This window comes from Hemicordylus capensis, chromosome 4 (assembly GCF_027244095.1).
Source record: "Hemicordylus capensis ecotype Gifberg chromosome 4, rHemCap1.1.pri, whole genome shotgun sequence".
NCBI classification, from domain to species: domain Eukaryota; kingdom Metazoa; phylum Chordata; class Lepidosauria; order Squamata; family Cordylidae; genus Hemicordylus; species Hemicordylus capensis.
The window spans coordinates 259,956,129-259,975,249 of NC_069660.1; the positions used below are offsets into that span (position 1 = coordinate 259,956,129).

At 43.4% G+C, this 19,121-nt stretch overlaps 1 protein-coding gene across 4 annotated transcripts in view; it reads left to right on the top strand.

The window, feature by feature from the left end:
- Positions 1-19,121, top strand: part of TGS1 (trimethylguanosine synthase 1) — a 37,134-nt gene that overhangs the window by 198 nt on the left and 17,815 nt on the right. For 3 of the 4 annotated variants that reach the window (XM_053245956.1, XM_053245958.1, XM_053245955.1), the window contains exons 2-6: positions 8,538-8,868; positions 9,837-9,901; positions 12,108-12,289; positions 14,952-15,780; positions 18,034-18,145. In XM_053245956.1, the coding sequence (XP_053101931.1) occupies positions 8,729-8,868; positions 9,837-9,901; positions 12,108-12,289; positions 14,952-15,780; positions 18,034-18,145 (1,328 nt within the window). In that variant the 5' untranslated portion in view covers positions 8,538-8,728. Of the gene's footprint in view, positions 1-8,537; positions 8,869-9,836; positions 9,902-12,107; positions 12,290-14,655; positions 14,753-14,951; positions 15,781-18,033; positions 18,146-19,121 lie in introns of those variants that run through there. The other variant, XM_053245957.1, reaches the window with a different exon arrangement.

Consider the following 19,121-nt stretch of genomic DNA (forward strand, 5'->3'; position numbering starts at 1 on the left):
ATAAAAGACGGATGTCGAGAAAACGGGAGCCTAGCTGGCTGTGTTCCTATTAATACAGCTGCCTCAGAAAGAAAGACTTCGTGATAAAAGCATAACGCTTTTATATATATATATATATATATATATATATATATATATATATATATACACACACACACACACACACACATATATATATATATATATATATATATATATATATATATATAAAGCGTTATGCTTTTATCACGAAGTCTTTCTTTCTGAGGCAGCTGTATTAATAGGAACACAGCCAGCTAGGCTCCCGTTTATATATATATATATATATATATATATATATATATATATATATATATATATATAAGGTACCCTATGCAGCTCAAATTAAGATGCATCATTCTTAATTTCGTACGTAATGGCCAAACCAGATGTGACGTTTAATGCATTAGTGGTAAGCGACTTAGTTTTTCTGTAGTCAATAACGGCAGTGGGAATGTGTGTGGCTCAGGATCCCGCAGCCCAACACAGCCCGCGGCTATTGGCATAGATTGGCCCTAATCTGTGTTCTGTAAATCTTACTTATTGGACTTACACATGCAGAAAAATGAGTGGGATGAAAAAGAGGTGTATTGGTCTGCGTTATTTCAGACTAGAGTTGCAAACAGAAACCAAGCATACTTCGCCCAGCGGTTTTTGCAGGGAGTTTAACAGACTGGAGGGGAGCATTTAGAACTGTGCTGTTTTGCCTGCACTCTTACTACCTCAGATTCTGTTGTCTAGAAAAGCGGTATTTAAATAGTAGTTGTTGTCTTTGAGCATGTGCAAACGGTTTCTCTATATTGTACTGAGTAAACTACAAATGTATTTTTGATTATATGGGGTCGCGTTTTCAGGACAAAAGGATAGGACTACCAAGCGTGATCGAAGCTTGGCATCTCTTATTTTAAAAATTACAGTGCGGTGGAGAGAGAAAAGTGTGGACTACTGTAGTTGTAGATCAGTACTACCCGGGTTTGTATGTTGGGGTTTACCTAGGGAAAGGGAAAGTAGTACAAAAATAGCTATTTTGCATCTGTAGCGTGTAGCTTAGGAGATGCCGATATGCTTGCTTGCTGTTGCAAAGCCACCGTGGTTATTGTACCGTGTCCGTGTGCAATGTATTGCAATTGGTATTGGTTTGCTTGGGTCTAAAATGAAAAAGCACTGTATGAACTCCTGTCCTTGTTTTGACCTTGTATGGATTTAGGGGAGGAGAAAGTACTCTCCTATCGTAACTACGCAAACTACTGCCCTATCGTAACTACGCAAATATACTGAATTTCTCAGTTATTCCCTATGAGCAGGTGTAGCAGTACTTTAACCTGCCCCTCAACGAGTCCTGCCCGGTGCATCTGAGCATGCTCATAGGCATGCGAGCATGCTCAGTATGGTCAAACGAAGCTCCTTCATTTTTTGCCCCCTCCCAGATTTTCAGTCCTGCTTAAAATATCAAAGAAAGCTAACCCAGGTTCTGCAGAAAACATCAGATGAAGACAAATGTGAATTTCTGTGAAATTCCTGGAGAACTGGCAAGAAGAGAGCATGCTCAGTCCCTCCAGTTGAAGCCAGTGCCCTTACCCTGAAGGTCAATCTAACGGAAACTCTTACATCTTGAGTGCTGGCAAGAATGCTCATTCTCTCTTAAACCTGTCAGAAGCTCTTACCCTTGTTCAGAACTAGTAAATAGACTTGTGTGCTCCATACATAGTCTTGCAGTTAGTTAGCATCAGCATTAGTAAATAGACTTGTGTATTCCACAAGCTTTCAAGTGACTGCCTGTGAACCAAGCAGAACTTATTGGACACATTTTCAGCTATTGTAGGTTTTGTTATTAACACTGGTAACATTTAGTAATCTGGACATTGTCTGAGAATGTTTCATGCTGCAGGAACATGGGCAAAGTTAATCAATTGTGCAGCTTTGCTAATGCCCCAATCAGTTTCCAGGGATCATGCTTCCACTCCTAGGCTGGGTCCAGCGCATCTCACTCCCCTCCCCGCCGTCCCTTTACATCTCCAATGGGTGCTCTTTTCTGGAGGACTGTCTGTGTTCCACCAACCCCACAGATTTCAACTGATTGCACTGCCCCCAACATATTTTTTGGACACAGGTTCAGCTATTAGATGTGTGATTCCAACTACCCCACAGATTTCAACGAGGCAGGCTTTTCTGATGGGTCTGCATCTCTGATGCACTAGGTTGTCAGTTTTCCCTCTCAGATTGTACCACCCAGGTGGGCTTTCTGATGTGTCCACATCTCTGATGCACAAGGCTGTCGGTTTTCCCTGTCCCTGTCAGATTGCACCAATCGGGTGGGCTTTTTAAAGGGGTGCTCATCTCGGATGCACAAGGCTGTCCTGAGTTCCAGTCCTCCACTAGGCTCCAATCAGTTTCATCTCTGATGCAAAAGGCTTTCAGTTTTCCCTGACAGTGGTGTCAGATTTCACTACCACAGTCAATCAATCATTTTGAACTCCTTACCTTTGTTTGCTGCAAAGGCTGAGTCACGAAAGCTAGCATGTGAGTCTCGAAGGAAGTTATCTTGCTCTGCCCTAGCATAAACTTTGCTAACTATGCTCAACAATGTTTTTGGGTGATAATTTGATTGATTGGAGTGCTGACCATTCTTATACATAGGGATACTAACACCTGTGTCCCATTCTTCTGTTATACAGCCTACGCAATCCAGTGATTTTTGTTACATGCACACACACGTTTTTTAATAATCACATAGTTCTTTATTCTTGATTGACATCACCATTGCACTAGGTAGGGAGAGCACAGAAACAAGGCATCGGCATCAGCGGTGCAGAAACTGCTTGCAGATTTGCTGAGTCACCTGCATGTTCCACACTCAGCCTTCTTATCTTTCAAATTGACTGCCACTCCTGCTGGCACACATCCACTGTGTGTGTAGTGATTACACGATGGACATTCCAGCTTCAAAACAGAAGAGATAGCATATGTATTATCTGCACCTATGCTTCAGTGTTTCATATTTTCTGTGTAGACTGTGCTATTGCTGGAACTTGGAGCTAAGAAGGTGTCAAGGAGAGGGGACGGGATTACAAGCACTTCTAATATGTTGCACTCATGCAAGCATAAGGCCTCCAGAATACAGTCCTCAGATGTGACTCATGAACAGACAAGCTTGGAGAGGGATTTTTCATAGTGGGACAGTCTACATTGTCTGCACAAGATCATCGTCCAAAACATGCCAGACCTGCACTCCTGAATGTCTTAACATGGATTATGAAGTCCTTCTTTCTATGCACTCAATAGAAAGTCCATAGGAGGGCATGATTGGAGGCCCTGATTTAGGAGCAGTGCTGCCCATTCCTATATTCACCTTGATTAAGTGACCTTGATTAAATGCTAGCAAAAATTGTATTGCCTTGGGCGGGGGGGAAGGGAGTTAATATATCTAATGCTGGTATCCTGTGTTTTCAAGAACAATGACACAACTGCCCCTGCCAACCAGCATTTACATTCAGGACCTCTGATAACACTGCTGTTCAGTGGTCTTACCAAGGTGCTTCTCTACTTCTTTGAGCCATCCTCATTGCTTTTGTTGCCACACATGACACAGTATTTCCTCATATCATCTGCATGAAAAATTGCTCTATGTAACTCTGGTGCAATGATTGCTCCCATTAACAACAATGACATGGTTCCAGTGCACATAGATCTGCCCTGTGCTTGGATAGTTGTGACACTGCCCACACCTGCCTGGTCAAGATTGCTGCTTAGGGGGCAAGCATACAACTCCGGTGTTGGAGCTGTTCTCCTCATCCTCATACTACCACCTTAATGTCCCGACTCTACCACAGTACTTTCTCCAGTGTGTGTGATCCTCCTTGAAATATGTATGAGGGTTTTTTTTCAATGGCTAAGTGGAAGAACTTTTGCGAAGTTCTTGTGAGCCCTTTGGCAACAGTGGATTCTATTATTCATGTATAATGTGTTTTTCTATGTAATCTGCTTTCAGAACTCAGGCTGAAGAGAAGTGTTGAAGTAGTTGTTGTATTAACAGGAGCAGTGAACAATTATACTCAGAAATACTTCTAAGGTTGCAAACAGAAGTTCACTTTGAAACCTCAGCATATTCCTTCAAAAATGCTTTTTACCTGATTCTTGAAGTAACCTAATTGCTATTTCCTTCCTGAACTGCACCATGCTGTCCACATCGGTTTATACAGATGATATTTCCTCACGCTGAAGGTACGATTCTGCAAACTAAGCAAATATTTCAGACAGAGGAATAGTTACCGTGTTGCGCCCACGTTATGGGTCCTCTGGATACTATTTCTCCTCCCATGTTTTGTTTACCTTTAAAATCAGGGGACCACAGTTGTGATCATCCTTCTGAACACTTTGACTCAAATAACTGATCTGCCACCCTACTGTTTCTTCAATCTGCTCAGTCCTCAGGATGATTCTGCACATAGAGAAGTCTAGCAATATTGATACCATTCCTGCAAATCTGATTTTAAGGCCCCCCCCCCCGTCACTGCTAATTATGAATTTGCACTGTCCGGTGATCATTTGGGTGGAGGTCAACACATTTCAGCAAACCCACCCATCGCTTCATTTTTCCATTCGTAGCTGGAATTATTGAGAGATCAATGGGAGATTAAAAACAAAGAGCAACCAAGTGTTCAAACAATGAATCTTCAACAAACTGCTGTGCTTGGCTCCTAACCAGGATATGTTGGTTTGGATCTTGTTTTGATTTGAAAACATCTGGCCAGGCCAGTTCCTTGCACATAGCTAGGATGCAGTATTTCAATTTGGCCTTTGTCAGTTACTTGCATGTAGCTAGAATGCAGTATTGTGGTCTGGTAGGAAAGATGCAACCTGTGATTCAGAATACAACTGCCCAGAGACATAAGTCTGTGGTGGTCAGGGGCGGAGCCATCATTGGGCCAATGGGTTCAAAGAACCTGGGCCGGTGGCCAATCAGGGGCCACGAGAAAGGCCCCGACACGCCCCCCGCGTCTGACATCAGACGCGGGGGCGATAGTTTAGCTCCTGAGCGGGGGCCGCGCGGCCCCTTCGGGAGCTAAACAAAGGCTGGTACTGCAAATGCAGCGCCAGCCTAACTAGCTCCTGAAGGGGCCGTGCAGCCCCTTCAGGAGCTAAGACTGGTGCTGTGTTCGCAACGCAGCCCAGAAGCGGCTCTTCCCTGCAGGGTCACTGCCAAGACCTGTTGAAGACAGCAGACCATTGCAATCATCACGCTTGAGATGTATCTATCATCACATTATAGAGGTGTAATTCAGCATGGCATGATTGTGCATCCCTAGTCAAAACTGGTTACAGTTCCTTTAGCATATGATCCCGACATCTATTTATGTAGCACATATAATGCATGTTAAAAATACACTAGATGTTGCTGCTGCAGTATGAGACATACTTGCAGCTCAAAACAGATCATTGCATACCTTCTTGCCCATCTTTCTTGTGATGCAGGCCAGGTAGGCATCGATCACCTGTCGTTGAGGCAAGCACGTGTTCACTCATTAATTCTCAGACAGAAACATACATGCTTCATAAACTGAGGAGTACTGACATTTGGTTATATGAACTTGCCTCATCTCCAAGCCATCCATGCTGACTCAGTCCATGAAAAGATGACACATACAGCTTTGTGGAGTGCACAACTGCTTCCAGTCTGTCTTCTTCCTTGCACTCCATGATCACTTTTGCTGCACACATCATTTTTGCTGCCCAGTGCAGGACTGGAACTCAGGACAGCCTTGTGCATCCGAGATGAGGACCCATCCGAAGAGCACACCTGGTTGGTGCAATCTGACAGGGAGTGGGGGTGGGTAGTGGGATCTGCTGGGTCCCAGCTCAGGAGAGGAAGCATGGTCCCTGGAAACTGATTGGAGCCTAGTGGAGGACTGGAACTCAGGACATCCTTGTGCATCTGAGATGAGCACCCCTTTAAAAAGCTCGCCTGGGTGGTACAATCTGACAGGGACAGAGATAGTGGGATCTACTGGGTCCCAGCCCAGGAGTGGAAGCATGCTCCCTGGAAACTGACTTGATTCCAGTGGAGGACTGGAACTCAGGACAGCCTACTGCATCAGAGATGCAGATGCATCAGAAGAGCCCACCTGGTTGGTGCAATCTGACAGGGACAGGGAAAACTGACAGCCTCGTGCATCAGAGATGCAGACCCAACAGAAAAGCCTGCCTGGTTGAAATCTGTGGGGTAGGTGGAACCACACCTCTAACAGCTGAACCTGTGTCCCCCCAAAATATGTTGGGGGCAGTGCAATCTGTACTGGTGTCATAGGAAGTTGCCATATGCTGAGTCAGACCATAGGTCCATCTAGGTCAGTATTGTCTTCACAGACTGGCAGCAGCTTCTCCGAGGTTGCAGGCAGGAATCTCTCTCAGACCTGATGTGCCTTGTAATCCCCCATCCCCGAGTTACAGTACTACCTGCATATACTTCATAACCTTGTGGGTTTCCAAATCCTTGTGTGTAAATCTTTGTAGATATATGATGTACAAACAACCACTTTGTATATAATTGTGCTTTGGCAACATACTGTATGCTTTGGTAGTTCGTTGGTTCAAAAAAAATAATCTTGTCCTACCAAAAAATAAATAAAAATCTTGTCCTATCTTGGAGAAGCCAGGGAGAGAACTTGGAACCTTCTGCTCTTCCCAGAGTGGCTTCATCCCCTGAGGGGAATATCTTACAGTGCTCACACATCAAGACTCCCATTCATATGCAACCAGGGCAGACCCTGCTGAGCTAAGGGGACAAGTCATGCTTGCTACCACAAGACCAGCTGTCCTCTCCCTGTGTGTCCAGGACTGGAACTCAGGACCTGTGCATGCAAACAGCAGTGACTCTGCTGCAACCCCCCGCAATGAGAGCTTCTCACCTGCTCATAGGGGATGTGACAGATGCAGCTAGCAGAGTTGCACAATTGATTAGGCTTGCCCAAGTTCCCGAAGCATGCCCATGTTCTTGGCTTGGTGATTAGGTAGAAGTGACGATTTTAATGTTTTGAAGATAATAAATGACCTTGTACCCCCCCCCCCCAATTGCAAAAATCTTGTACATAATTTTTAAAAATGTAGTTTAATTTCTCATTTAATAACCAAACCTCTAATAGCTGAATCTATACCCAGGATAAAACATTTTAAACATAATTTTCAAAAACGTAATTTTTAATGTTTTGAAGATAATGAATTACATTGCTCATAAGAGGACGTGACAGATGCAGTTAGCAAAGCTCCACCATTGATTAGTCTTGCCCATGTTCCCAAAGCACCAAAATATTTTAATGCTTTGTTCAGAAAAAAAGATTTAAAACATCTTAAACATTACATTGCTAGTAGTGTGCACGGACCGGTCCGGGGCCATAGAAAAGATCTCCAGACCGGTCCGGAATTCCGGCAGGGGGGGAGTGTGTCTTTAAGGGGGGGCGGTAGTGCTTCCCCCCGCCGTTCCCCCCCCGCTGCCGCTCCCCCCGCCGCTGCTCTTCCCCCCCGCTGCTCCCCCCCGCTGCCGCTCTTCCCCCCCGCCGCCGCTCTTCCCCCCCCACGCTCTTCCCCCCACTCCCGGCGCTGGACTTTCCAAAAATGTTCTTGGGGTGGCAGAGTTCCTTCCTGCCGCTCCTGCCCCCGTCGTTGTCTGCAAAGGGTTAAAGTAGAAAAAGCTGGCGGTGCGCATGCGCCCTTCGCTGGTGAGCGGCGGAGACGAGCGCGCATGCGCGCCGCCAGCTTTTTCTACTTTAACCCTTTGCAGACAATAACAGGGGCAGGAGCGGCAGGGAGGAACTCTGCCGCCCCAAGAACGTTTTTGGAAAGTCCAGCACCGGAGGGGGAAGAGTGGTGGGGGGGGGAGTACTACCGCCCCCCTTAAAGACACATTCCCCCCAGTCCCGGACCACGCCTCCGTGCACATCCCTATATATTGCTGCAAAAGTCTCTTCAAGGTATGGGCAACTGAGTGGCTACAAACGAGGACTGAGCGTGAGCAACCACACGGAAGTAGTAGCGAAATCTGAGTGGCAGGAGATAAGAACGCACTAGCGTGTCATAAAAGCCTGCGGGGCAGGGCTCGTTGTTGAGGGGCAGGGTAAAGTACTGCTACACAGGCTGGTGCCTTTCCTGCCCGCAGGAGTCGGGGGCGGGGATTGGAAAAGCATCAAAAATAACCAAGTTCCATCACTAGATGGAAGGGTGATGCAGGACACAACTTTGGCCCGCCTGCAGAGATGCTGGACTACAGTTCTCATCATGCCTATCAGCATGATCTACTGTGAAGCAGGATGCTAGACAAGATTGGCCTTGGGCCTGATCCAGCAGGGCTGTTCTTATGTTCTTCGATACCGTGGCTGGAGGATGACGGGAATTGTAGTCTAACAACAGCTGGAAGGCTGAAGCTGTGCAGCCCTGAGATTGAGGAACTCAGCTGTGACTGGTCCACTGTATAATACGGCGAGAGTTTTTCCTGGACACATTAAAATCCCTCTTTCCTTTACCCATAGAAATAAAAACTTCTTGCATCCGATGACCCGCCTCTTTTTCCGGACTCTTTTGAGAGTCGCACGCCTGGACATCCACTTCCGCCGGAAAGACTCGCTCCTGGGGCACCGATCATGCTTTCCACGCTGTAGTAGGACTCAGTGTGCGCACTCTGTGTCTTTCTTGTCGCCTGCAGAGACTCGGGAGAATCAGCATGTTGTGCGAGGCGCCGCCGAGACTGGTAGTGGCGGAGCTACTATTCATGCTGCCGGAGGAGGTGGAGGAAAGCAGCCGATGTCACAGCAGCAGCAACGCCAATAGCATCCTCTGCTTGTGCTCCCGCGCCTTCGTGGAGTGAGTTGGGAAAGGAGAGGGGATCGGCTCTGTAGTTACGGTGCACATCGATTGCACGGGTGGAAAGGAGTATCGATATGTCCGTGCGCCTTGGGGTCTGATTTTCATTGCACAGCAGAGGGAGGAGGAATGTGTGAGAGCCCTCCTTCTAGGTTCCTGCAGCCCCAGAAGCGTTCTGCATAGCTGGTTGTACGAAAAAGCTGGGAACGACGCCTTGTAAAGCAAAGCTACTATATCTTGGGGTGTTGCCCAGTCCTTAACAGCAGAAGCTGATGAGCTTATTGGTGTCTTTATTCATATGAATAACTGTTCAGCCTATTAGTCTATTGAGTAAGGTAGATGATGTCATGCGTCTAACCCTGGGATTCTTGGGACAAACGTCTGAGGATACATTTTGCAGCAAGTTTGCTGAAGCAATTATCTGCCTGTATGGGACACTGCACACATGCTAAGATGGGACTGTATGTAAAATACACACCTAGCCTGATGTAAGAAGGCTGCCCAGTGGATGTCTTGCATTTATGTAAAGTTCAGAGTAGTAGATGTGTATTTTGAATGGGGTGATTGACACTTTTTCTCCCAGGGCTATATAACGAGCCCTGGAGCTGTTGGCTACAACTCCCATCATCCATAGCCAAGGATGATGGGAGTTGTAGTCCATTTTCAGGCTGGCCAAAGTTGTGCAATCCTCCTTTATCTTGCCTGTTATGGCAGCAGCCATTAAATTAGAAAACACCTTAAGTGTGAGTAACTGTATGATTCTTATATCTAACTCAAAGTCAAGTGGATGTACACAAATACAGAATTAGGATCCAAAGGTAAATCCATGTAAGGCAGACTGAAAACTAAAGCATGTTTTGCAGTCCCAAGGCCCTTTATTGATTCTCTTTGTCTCTTGATGTCCTGCTGCCATATTTCAGTGATCACCTTAATAATGTGTGTGCATTCTTGTCATTCTTATTTTTCAGGGATCGAAAACTGTACAAACTAGGCTTAAAGGGGTTTTATGTCAAAGATGGAGATGATAGTATTGGTAAGATATATCTGTCAAATTTCAGTTGAATTAAAATTGTGTTTTGTAAACTAAGTACACTTCACATCCATCTAGAAGATAGGGAAATGTAAATTAACAAAATATCATTGTATCCCTGTTAATTTATCAGCATAATGCTTATATAGTTTGATCTCAAATATACAGGTGACCCTCGTTATTCGTGTGGGTTTCATTCTTGCCTATAGACATGAATAAAGAAATCTTACCCCTTTGGGAAGCCAGAGGTTAGGTTCCTTAAGCTAAAAAAGGGCCGAAAGAAAGGGAATAAAGCACAGTACCTTGCTCTCCATCAAAACCCACAAATCAGTCATGCACAAGACTGTGAATAATGAGGGCCACCTGTATAATCTGTAGACCGCATATCTTGCCAGTGTATGTAACAAATGAGAGGTTTGCTTGCAGAAGAAGGTCGTCGTTCTATAGGGAAGGAGATACATTCATTGTTTTTTTATTAAAGCTACTTTCAAAGGTTTTGTGATTTTAAAATTGTTTTAATTGCTTTTATTGAGTTTGATTTATTGTTTCAAGCTATGTACTCTGCCTTGAGATTTAGGCAGTCTATAAATGTAATAAATAAGTAGTTGTTTTTGAGTCAGCTGATTTTTCAAGAACACAAGAACAGCATGTTTAAGTATAACAACTAATTTAGTTCTATAGTATTAAACTTGTATATAGGAATCAGGAAATTGGATCTTTGCTTGACCATGAATTTGGTGGTTTCCCCAAAGGTCATTCAGTATCTAGTAGCCTAAATTTTCCACTGCAAAATGAGTGTACTAATAACCTTCTTTGGAAGAATCTTGTGAAGACAAATGTTGAGATTTTCTTTTTTTCCCCTTTTTGGCAGCATATTTACAGATCTTGTATATCACCTTTCAGCAGAAATATTCTCAAAGACGTTCATGTGAAAAGATTTTTAAAAATCAAATAGTAATCTTGAGTGCCTGCCATACAGACTAATGAAGTGCTGGTGCTATGGTGTGCTGGCAATTTTTGCGGATCTCTACTTCTCTTTTGAAGCACACTATACCTCTCGAAAATATCACTCTGAAGATTGATAGAATTGATGGATTGATGGATTGATAGATTGAAGATTGAAGAATGAGAGCCAGCGTGGTGTAGTGGTTAGAGTGCTGGACTAGGACCAGGGAGACCCCAGTTCAAATCCCCATTCAGCCATGAAACTAGCTGGGTGACCCTGGGCCAGTCACTTCTCTCTCAGCCTAGCCTATTTCACAGGGTTGCTGTGAAAGAGAAACTCAAGTATGTAGTACACCGCTCTGGGCTCCTTGGAGGAAAAGCGGGATATAAATGTAAAAATAAAAATAAAATAAAAAATAAAATTGTATCATCCCCAAGGACATATTTTCAGGAGGCAAAGAGCGCTTCAGAAGGATTGGGAAATGGGCGCGAATTGCCCCATAGACTGCTTGGATGTTAGCCAGTAACTAAATAACAGTAAAAGCTCATATCTGCAACAGCAGCAGTCAGACCAAAAACACACACACACCCTTTCAAAAGCTTAGTCTAATGTCTGAGGACTCAGTAGTGATGGGAAGCCCCCACCACCCATGGTCAGGCTTAGAATTGAGCTTGCAAATAATGAACTGTTCCTCCTCAGCGGGCAAAATGTGGACAGGGGGAAGTTTCATATCCAATTCAGAACCTGTTTCAGACCCTGTTGTACCCCAGTAATGCTGTTGGGATCGGGACAGGGCCTGATCCCTCCCACAACCTCCATAATTATGCAGTCGCTTCCCCCATCCTTACCTTTCTTGTGACACCAGCAACAACAAAAGATTAACAATGGCCTTCCCTCCCTGCCATAATGACTATGTGTGGCATGCAAGGTACACTGGAAATTGTACACTGGAAATCACTCATGGTACTGAGTGAAACCCAAAATCTTGGAAACTTGAACTAATAAGGAGGTTCATCTTAGCACAGAAATGGCTGTTGAAAGCACACATATCTCAGTTATGCACTTATAATTGGTATGTTCAAATCATAGGCAGCCTGTAATGGTCATGTCAGCTCTGAATCATAGGCAGCATGTAATAGACCTCTTTGAAATTCCTGCTAGGAATGCTTTTTTTTGGGGGGGGGGGGAATAATTTGGTTTGTAATTCTTCTGTATCAGAAATTTTGGAAATGTGACTTTGTAATGTAATGTTGCTGCTAACAGGGGAAAGTCAAGCGTCTGAGGGTGAAGAACAAGAGGAAAAATATACCCTTGAGACTGGTGATTTATTGAACAGCCTTGCTTCTGAACGGGAAGAAGTTGAACTAGATTCAGAGACTGCGCTTATGAAAAGTATGGGCTTACCGGTACAGTTTGGCAGTGGAACATCTCATAAGATTTTGGTGGTAAACCCCATTTTATTTTCCTTATTCTGTTCCTTTGTGCTGTCTTAATTTATTCAGATGGGAAATAAATTGAGCTGTTTGTATCGACAGACTAGTACTAAGGATTCTCGGTAATTAAAGTTAACTTGTAAAAGTTTTGGTTAATTTTCAGGGTTGATAAAAATCTATTTTTTAAAAATATAAAAATTGGATTTTTCTTTTAAAAAAAGAATCCAAGTCAAAGATAGCATGAATGTTAATCATAACACCTAATTATATCATGTGAACTTGTTAACAGCAGTATATGGGGACGAGAGGTAATAGACCTGATCAATCCTATTCTGCAGGTGATGTACATGCAGTGTATAACACACACACATACACAGTCAAGCCTTTCTTTGCCCCCTTTCTTCCCAAAAGTACAAAGACATTTGGCCCATTCATGTGTTATGTTTAACACTTGTACAATGAGTGTACAGTTTACCCAGGTACAAATCTGTGCACAGGTTCCCATGTTAGGTTGAACACAGGTATAGCAGTATGCTTATCTGTACTATGCATTTGAAGGGTCTGTATCCAAGTTCACTTTCAAAATGAACCCAGGTACAGTCCCTTGCCAACTGCGAGGGTTCTGTTCTTGCAAACCCCCACAGTAGGCAAAATTGGGATAACTAAGAAGTCTATGGGAATTGGGGTTAGGGGAACCATGGCCCCTCACTCTTCTCCTTTCCTCCTCCCTCCCCATCCCTCCACCTCACTCTCCACCAGCCCCACGTACAGAAGTGCCACAGGGTCGCAGGGGGAGGAGTGCAGCGGTGGTGAGAGGAAGGCGAAATGCACCTGCCCTAGCTCCAGAGTGTGGGGTGGAGAGGAAAGAAACAGCAGCAGGAGGAAAGAAGGAACAGGAAGTGGGAGGAATGTTGCTGCCTCGGCATGTGGAGGGTGGGGAGAAACTCGGCGTGTGGGAGACTCTATCTCCCCCCCCCCCCCCGCAACTACTTCTTCCCAGCAAAGCAGGGACAGACTCAGTGCCTCGGCGCGGGGGAGATTCTTTCTTCTCTGCTCCTTTCTTTCTCTCTTCCAAAAACCCAGTCGCATATACTTAAAACTGTTGGGCAAATCCATGGTTGGTGAGGGATGACTGTACAGTAATTCACACATGTGTACAAGTATATAGACATCTGTACACTTGTACAGCATCATGTCTGAATCAGGCTAAAGAGGCCAATGAATGAATAGAGGATTTGGGGAGATGGTATAGATCTGAGCAAGGAGGAGGAGTCTAGATATAAATACAAGGGACAGGGGAGGGAAATAGAAAGTGAAACTAAAAGTGAACAGAATGTATTCATCTAGTCCTGAGGAAATCTTTTCCAAGTGTATACTCCATTTTAGAAGGGAAATACCTATCATGGCAGCAGACCCTAAAAGAGATCCCACTTGGGAATATTTTAATGAAGTTCCTGTACTTCTGGCAAGACAGACATGCATGCAACCAGTGCAACAATGAAATGCAAGGCCTGGTTGCCCAAATGAAACAGAATTATGAGAAATGTGTACCTACTTTCTAAAAATGAAATTTAGATTTCTGAATATGTTTTAAGGTTATATTAGACAACACAAGTGTACTTTTACTAGAAAGTGATGATTAAATAGAATTTTCTTGACTAGTTATTTTGATTGTGATTTAAATAATTAAAATTGAGTTCTGTGGAGTGATTTAAATCATGATTTAAGTAGATCTGATTTAAATCAAAACTCTGTTAATTTATGAATTAGCACTTTACAGGGTACACACTTTAAATTGCAGAAGCATAGTAAACAAGTTTTGTGAAGAATTCTGTTTCTATGAAAAAGTGGAATTATTATCATGCTTTGTCTGGCTACATAATGATGTGACAATATCTAATTTGACAATATGAAGTCTGTTAGATAATGAAGTTGAGACTTTGTTTATCCTGATTAGCAATGACAGAATTCTCCACTGCACTTCTCCCTAATTATGCTTCTACAACTTCCTAAATATGTTTCCAAATAAACGCCAAATGATGTGTTACTTTGGCAATGACCCAGAGCATGAAGTCTCATTCCTTTTCAAAAGGAAAGGTCTCAAGCATGGCATTTTAAAATAAAGCAATGATTAACTGATTTGATTGTGGATTTAAATGTATTTCTGCTCTAAATGTTAGAACTGGCTTTGCAGAATCTATTCTAAAGAAACTGAAACATGTATATGATGAAAATAATCTATCACTTAGTTGGCATTCTTCTGGTCAGATTGTCCTATGACTAAAAGTGCCTTGCATTTGAGGGGCTTGATGCTTGACATGGAAGTACTTATACATTTAAATGAACATGTCAAAGCTATTTTTCTTCTCTTGGCTCCAGAATTAGAGCTAAATTTAAATGAGGAAAGGGAATAGGAAACTTTTGGAAGATAACAGAAAGCAAAGTTGGAGTGGAAATAACAAAATCAGAAAACAGGTATGCTTGACTATGGAGCTATAACAGCAGACCAAATAAGATAGACTTAGGTGCAGATTTTGAGGTCTGCATGGCATCTTGAGCTGCATAGCTGGCTCAGATCATAATAAAATGAGTGAACGTGACCACGATATTGAATTAGACATGATTGCTTTCTGTACACAAATTGTCTTGAACATTTATTCTTGTTGGATTTCAGGCATCAAAGAACATTGGAAAGAGAAGTAAAAAAGTGACGAAGAAGAAGAAAAAGAAAAAGATGCTGCAAAAAGACTTCCTTGAAATCATGCAGGAGACCTTAGAAGAGGGTCAGAATGATGATGAGCACTTCCTTTCTGATTATCCTGTTTTAATGAAAAAGGATGAAGAAAACTGTGAAAATGGAGATGTTCTGCTTGATGAGCTTCATCTGAAAGAAAAATGGGAAAACTATTGGGGCAAGTATGGAGAAGGATTGCTATGGCAAAGTTGGCAGGAAAAACACAAAGATATAGATTCCGGACTTCTGGATGTCTCTGAGCCTTGGAATAATCCTGAAGTGAAGGAAAGGTGGGAGCAGCATTATAGTGAGCTATACTGGTATTACTGGGAACAGTTTCACTACTGGGCAAATCAAGGTTGGACTGTTGACATTGCACAAAACAGTGGCTCAGAAACTAACACAAGTAGACTGGAAATGATGCAGCCAGGAGAAACTCATCATATTGGTACAGATGACAAGTGTGGAGAAATGCAGAACCCAGAACTTTATTCTCATCTCCCTTCCAGTACTACCTGTACAAAAAATCCTACTGAAAATGATGAACACTATGACGAAGTTCTTCCTGACATCAGTAAAATGAATCTGAACTCAGAAGAAGCAGAGCAGAACAAATTGGAAAACATGGTTGATAGTAATGGTCATCGGGCGCTGAGTTTAACCAGCATCGCAAGGCACTGTCCTGGTGATTCTGGCCAGACTGAGGAGTCTGCTGAGGGAACAAGGGAAGAAAGTGTGTCTTCTGAAAACAGATTGTCAAACCAGACAAGTTAGTATACCAGTGTTAAGAAATCCATTTTCTTAACTAAGTTTTTAAAGAGGGAATTTAGGGTGTGTAGCACTGTAAAATACTACCAAACAGCAGTGGCCCAGTTCAAGCTTCTGAGTTTGGAAGTGGTTTGTTGGATCAAGAACAAGTGAGGAACTCAAGGATTCCCTTCTCTCTTCATGCACCTGTCCTCCAAGGAGACTTCCCATTTAATTAGACCACAGTTTGCTATCATGTCCAAACCAGGAAACTCTGGTTTGAACCCTACAAGCCAGGATTGTGAACCAGATCAAACCATGGTTTCCAATCTGATTTTCAAGGAGTAATTGGATGCCACAGCAGACCAGGAAATCACCTTTGAAGCCAGGCATGCAAGGGAAGGAGAAAAGGGAATCAGTGTTCCCGCTAAGAAACAAGTTTTGTTTATGTCTGCTCAGTTCATTTAGATCCCACTTAGGTTGGATCAGGAAGGCCCCACTCTGAATGCATGTGCACGCACACCGCCTTGATACTGCTGCTTGGAACAAAACTCATTCCGCACGCGGATGAAAAAAAATGGAACACTGAAGGGGAGCACTTGAGCTCATTGCGTGTTCCTGGAAACATGCTATCTGAACTGGGTCAATGATTCATATGAATCCTTGTTCCATTTTAACACAAGGATTCTATCTCTTGTCTTTGGAGGTGGGAATATTTGTCATGGCAGTTTGGAAGAGGAGCATCTGGTGTAGGACAACATATCAGGTGTTGTCTGTCACGTCAGTGTGATGTCTGTACAAAGAGATGTGAAAAGAATTATGATTGATTGATTGATTTCTATACCACCCTTCCAAAAATGGTTCAGGGTGGTTTACACAGAGAAATAATAAATAAATAAGATGGATCCCTGTCCCCAAAGGGCTCACAGTCTAAAAAGAAACACAAGATAGACAGCAGTAACAGTCACTGGAGGTACTGTGCTGGAGGTGGGTAGAGCCAGTTACTCTCCCCCTGCTCAATAAAGAGAATCACCACGGTAAAAGGTGCCTCTTTGCCAAGTTAGCAGGGGTTATTGATTCTTTGTTGATATTTTTCTGGCTTCCATAGACCTGTGGCTGCTTCATGGTTAGCTTTTTTCAGTGAAGGACAGTGTTGTAATAGAAGAGGTGGTTTTATTTTATTTTATTTTAATTCATTTATATGCCTCCTGACTCCTATGGCGCTAGGTGGTTCATAAAAGTTTAAAACATTCACCTGATGAAGTGCAAGTGCTTGATACAGGCAACCTGGATGCCACTAGAGAATATAAGCGACTTTGTTGTACCACAGTGGATATACTAGCATTAGGCTCCTGAATGTGGTGTCTGCAGGCCACCCCACCCATCAGGATGTTTACTAGCTTTTTACAAGCAAGTTTCTCAAGCAAGTTTATGACAAGCCCGAGAGCAAAGCCCCAGAATACGCACTGAATTTTAAAAAGAGGATGAGAAGAAAGAGGTGGAGAGGCAAGGAAAGTGGCTACAACAGTTGATTGGCTAGGGGTCCACTCACTTGCTCCTTCAGTCCCTGGCCAACTGGACTGGCTGTTGGTCAAGCTGGTGAGGTACAACCTGGCTCAGCGACAGCAAGAATTGGAGAAAGAGAGGAGCAGGAGATGAAGCCATGTCAGGGGCAAAAAGTGTTTTGTGTGTGAGTGCTCATGCTGTCATTAATGCTGCAGCTGGGAGTAAGCAGCTTGAATACAAGGTGCAATATGTCTGAGACTGATGTTTGAAGTCCACTGTTGGTGTCTAGGACTTGCGGGTGGGGTAATTGTCACATTGTATGCAGTTCACTACATTAGACAATAGAATTAAGCAGTTTAACACCCTATACAGGAAATAGATTTAACTGCACACTTTAAATACATTGGGTGGCATCCAGAGTGTGCCACTGGTGTATTGGTTCTCACATCTCTTTCCTAGTGAAGTTCTCAGAACCTCCCGAAAGCTGTTTCTGAGGAAAGAAGGACCTTTAGCAGCGGCATATGTGGTGAGCAGAGCCTCCACTAGCTGTTCCTCCCCCTGTAGCTCCCCACACCTCATCCCATACTGTTTCTAAAGGCCCCTCACATCTCAGCAATGGCTTTGTGAGGGGCTCGGGGAGATTCAGTAGAGAAGAAGGGGACAGGGAAACACCCTACACTGGTGCATGTTGTACTAGTAGTACAGTTTGGGTGCAGAGTGTACATTGTGGAGCGCCATTAAGAAGATGCTTTCCCTTTTTCCATGTTAGTTTCACAGGGGTCATCAAAAGCATGTTCAGATGTCACAGGAAGGGGATCACACAACAGTGATGAGGAGGAGGAAGAGCCACCAGAACAGAAGCAAGTCAAGTTGAAGAGGAGGTAGGTTATCTTTCATCTTCTGTAATCCTGTTTTAGAGGTTTATAAACTTACTGGTTGCTATTGTTAACAACATTTCGCTAACAAGCTTCATTGCTTGTTTGTTTTAGCTAGTATCAGATACTCTGAAGAAATGGAGACTTTTCTCTTCTCTATTGCATGCCCATAGGACTTATTTCCTTTGAAATGATTTATGCTACGCTGTGTGGGAAAGATTCTGATAGCCTTGCAGAATGCCTCTTCTTAAACTACATTCTAACTTTTGAGCTACAAGTAGTTATGTCAGTTTTGCTGGAGAGTTGAGGTAGGTGTTTGAAACAATCCTAGGCAAAAATAAAACTTCAGGTAATACTTCAGATGTTCTTCAATAACTGCGCAAAAACTGGGTTGTGACAACTAGATCATTTCTGTCATTGTTAAAATGCTGGAAAATGTTTTTCTTTTAATTGAAAGGCACAGACACATCTCACCATGGCAGTGTATGCCTTAATTATAGTGGCTGACATCCAGACAAACATTGGGTTGGTAAAAGAACATTTTTAATTGGGCAAGGGGAAGGAGTAACTTTTGGCACTTTTCCTCAGCAGCCACCTACACCTCTGAAAAATATGTACCTGAGGGTCCCACAACCCTCAGGACATATTTTCGTGAGGCTCAGGCAGCTACAGAGGCAAGGGGGGTTGGGAAAAATCACCCCTCCTACTGTGTATACAAGATGCAAAACACACTTCTGCCAGTGAAACATTAGTTTGCATGTTGGCCAATTGGTTTGGATAACTGCAACATGCTCTATGTGGAACCGCCTTTCAAAAGTGCCCACACACTTCAGCAAGATCGAATTGTGGTGGCTAGTCTATGGAACGATGTCCTCCCTTCTAAGGCATGTGCACACACGTAAGCTTTTTGATATCTGTTCAGTTAATTTTAGATTCCGCTTTGATTGAATGAGGAAGGCCCCGTTCTAAATGCACATGTGGA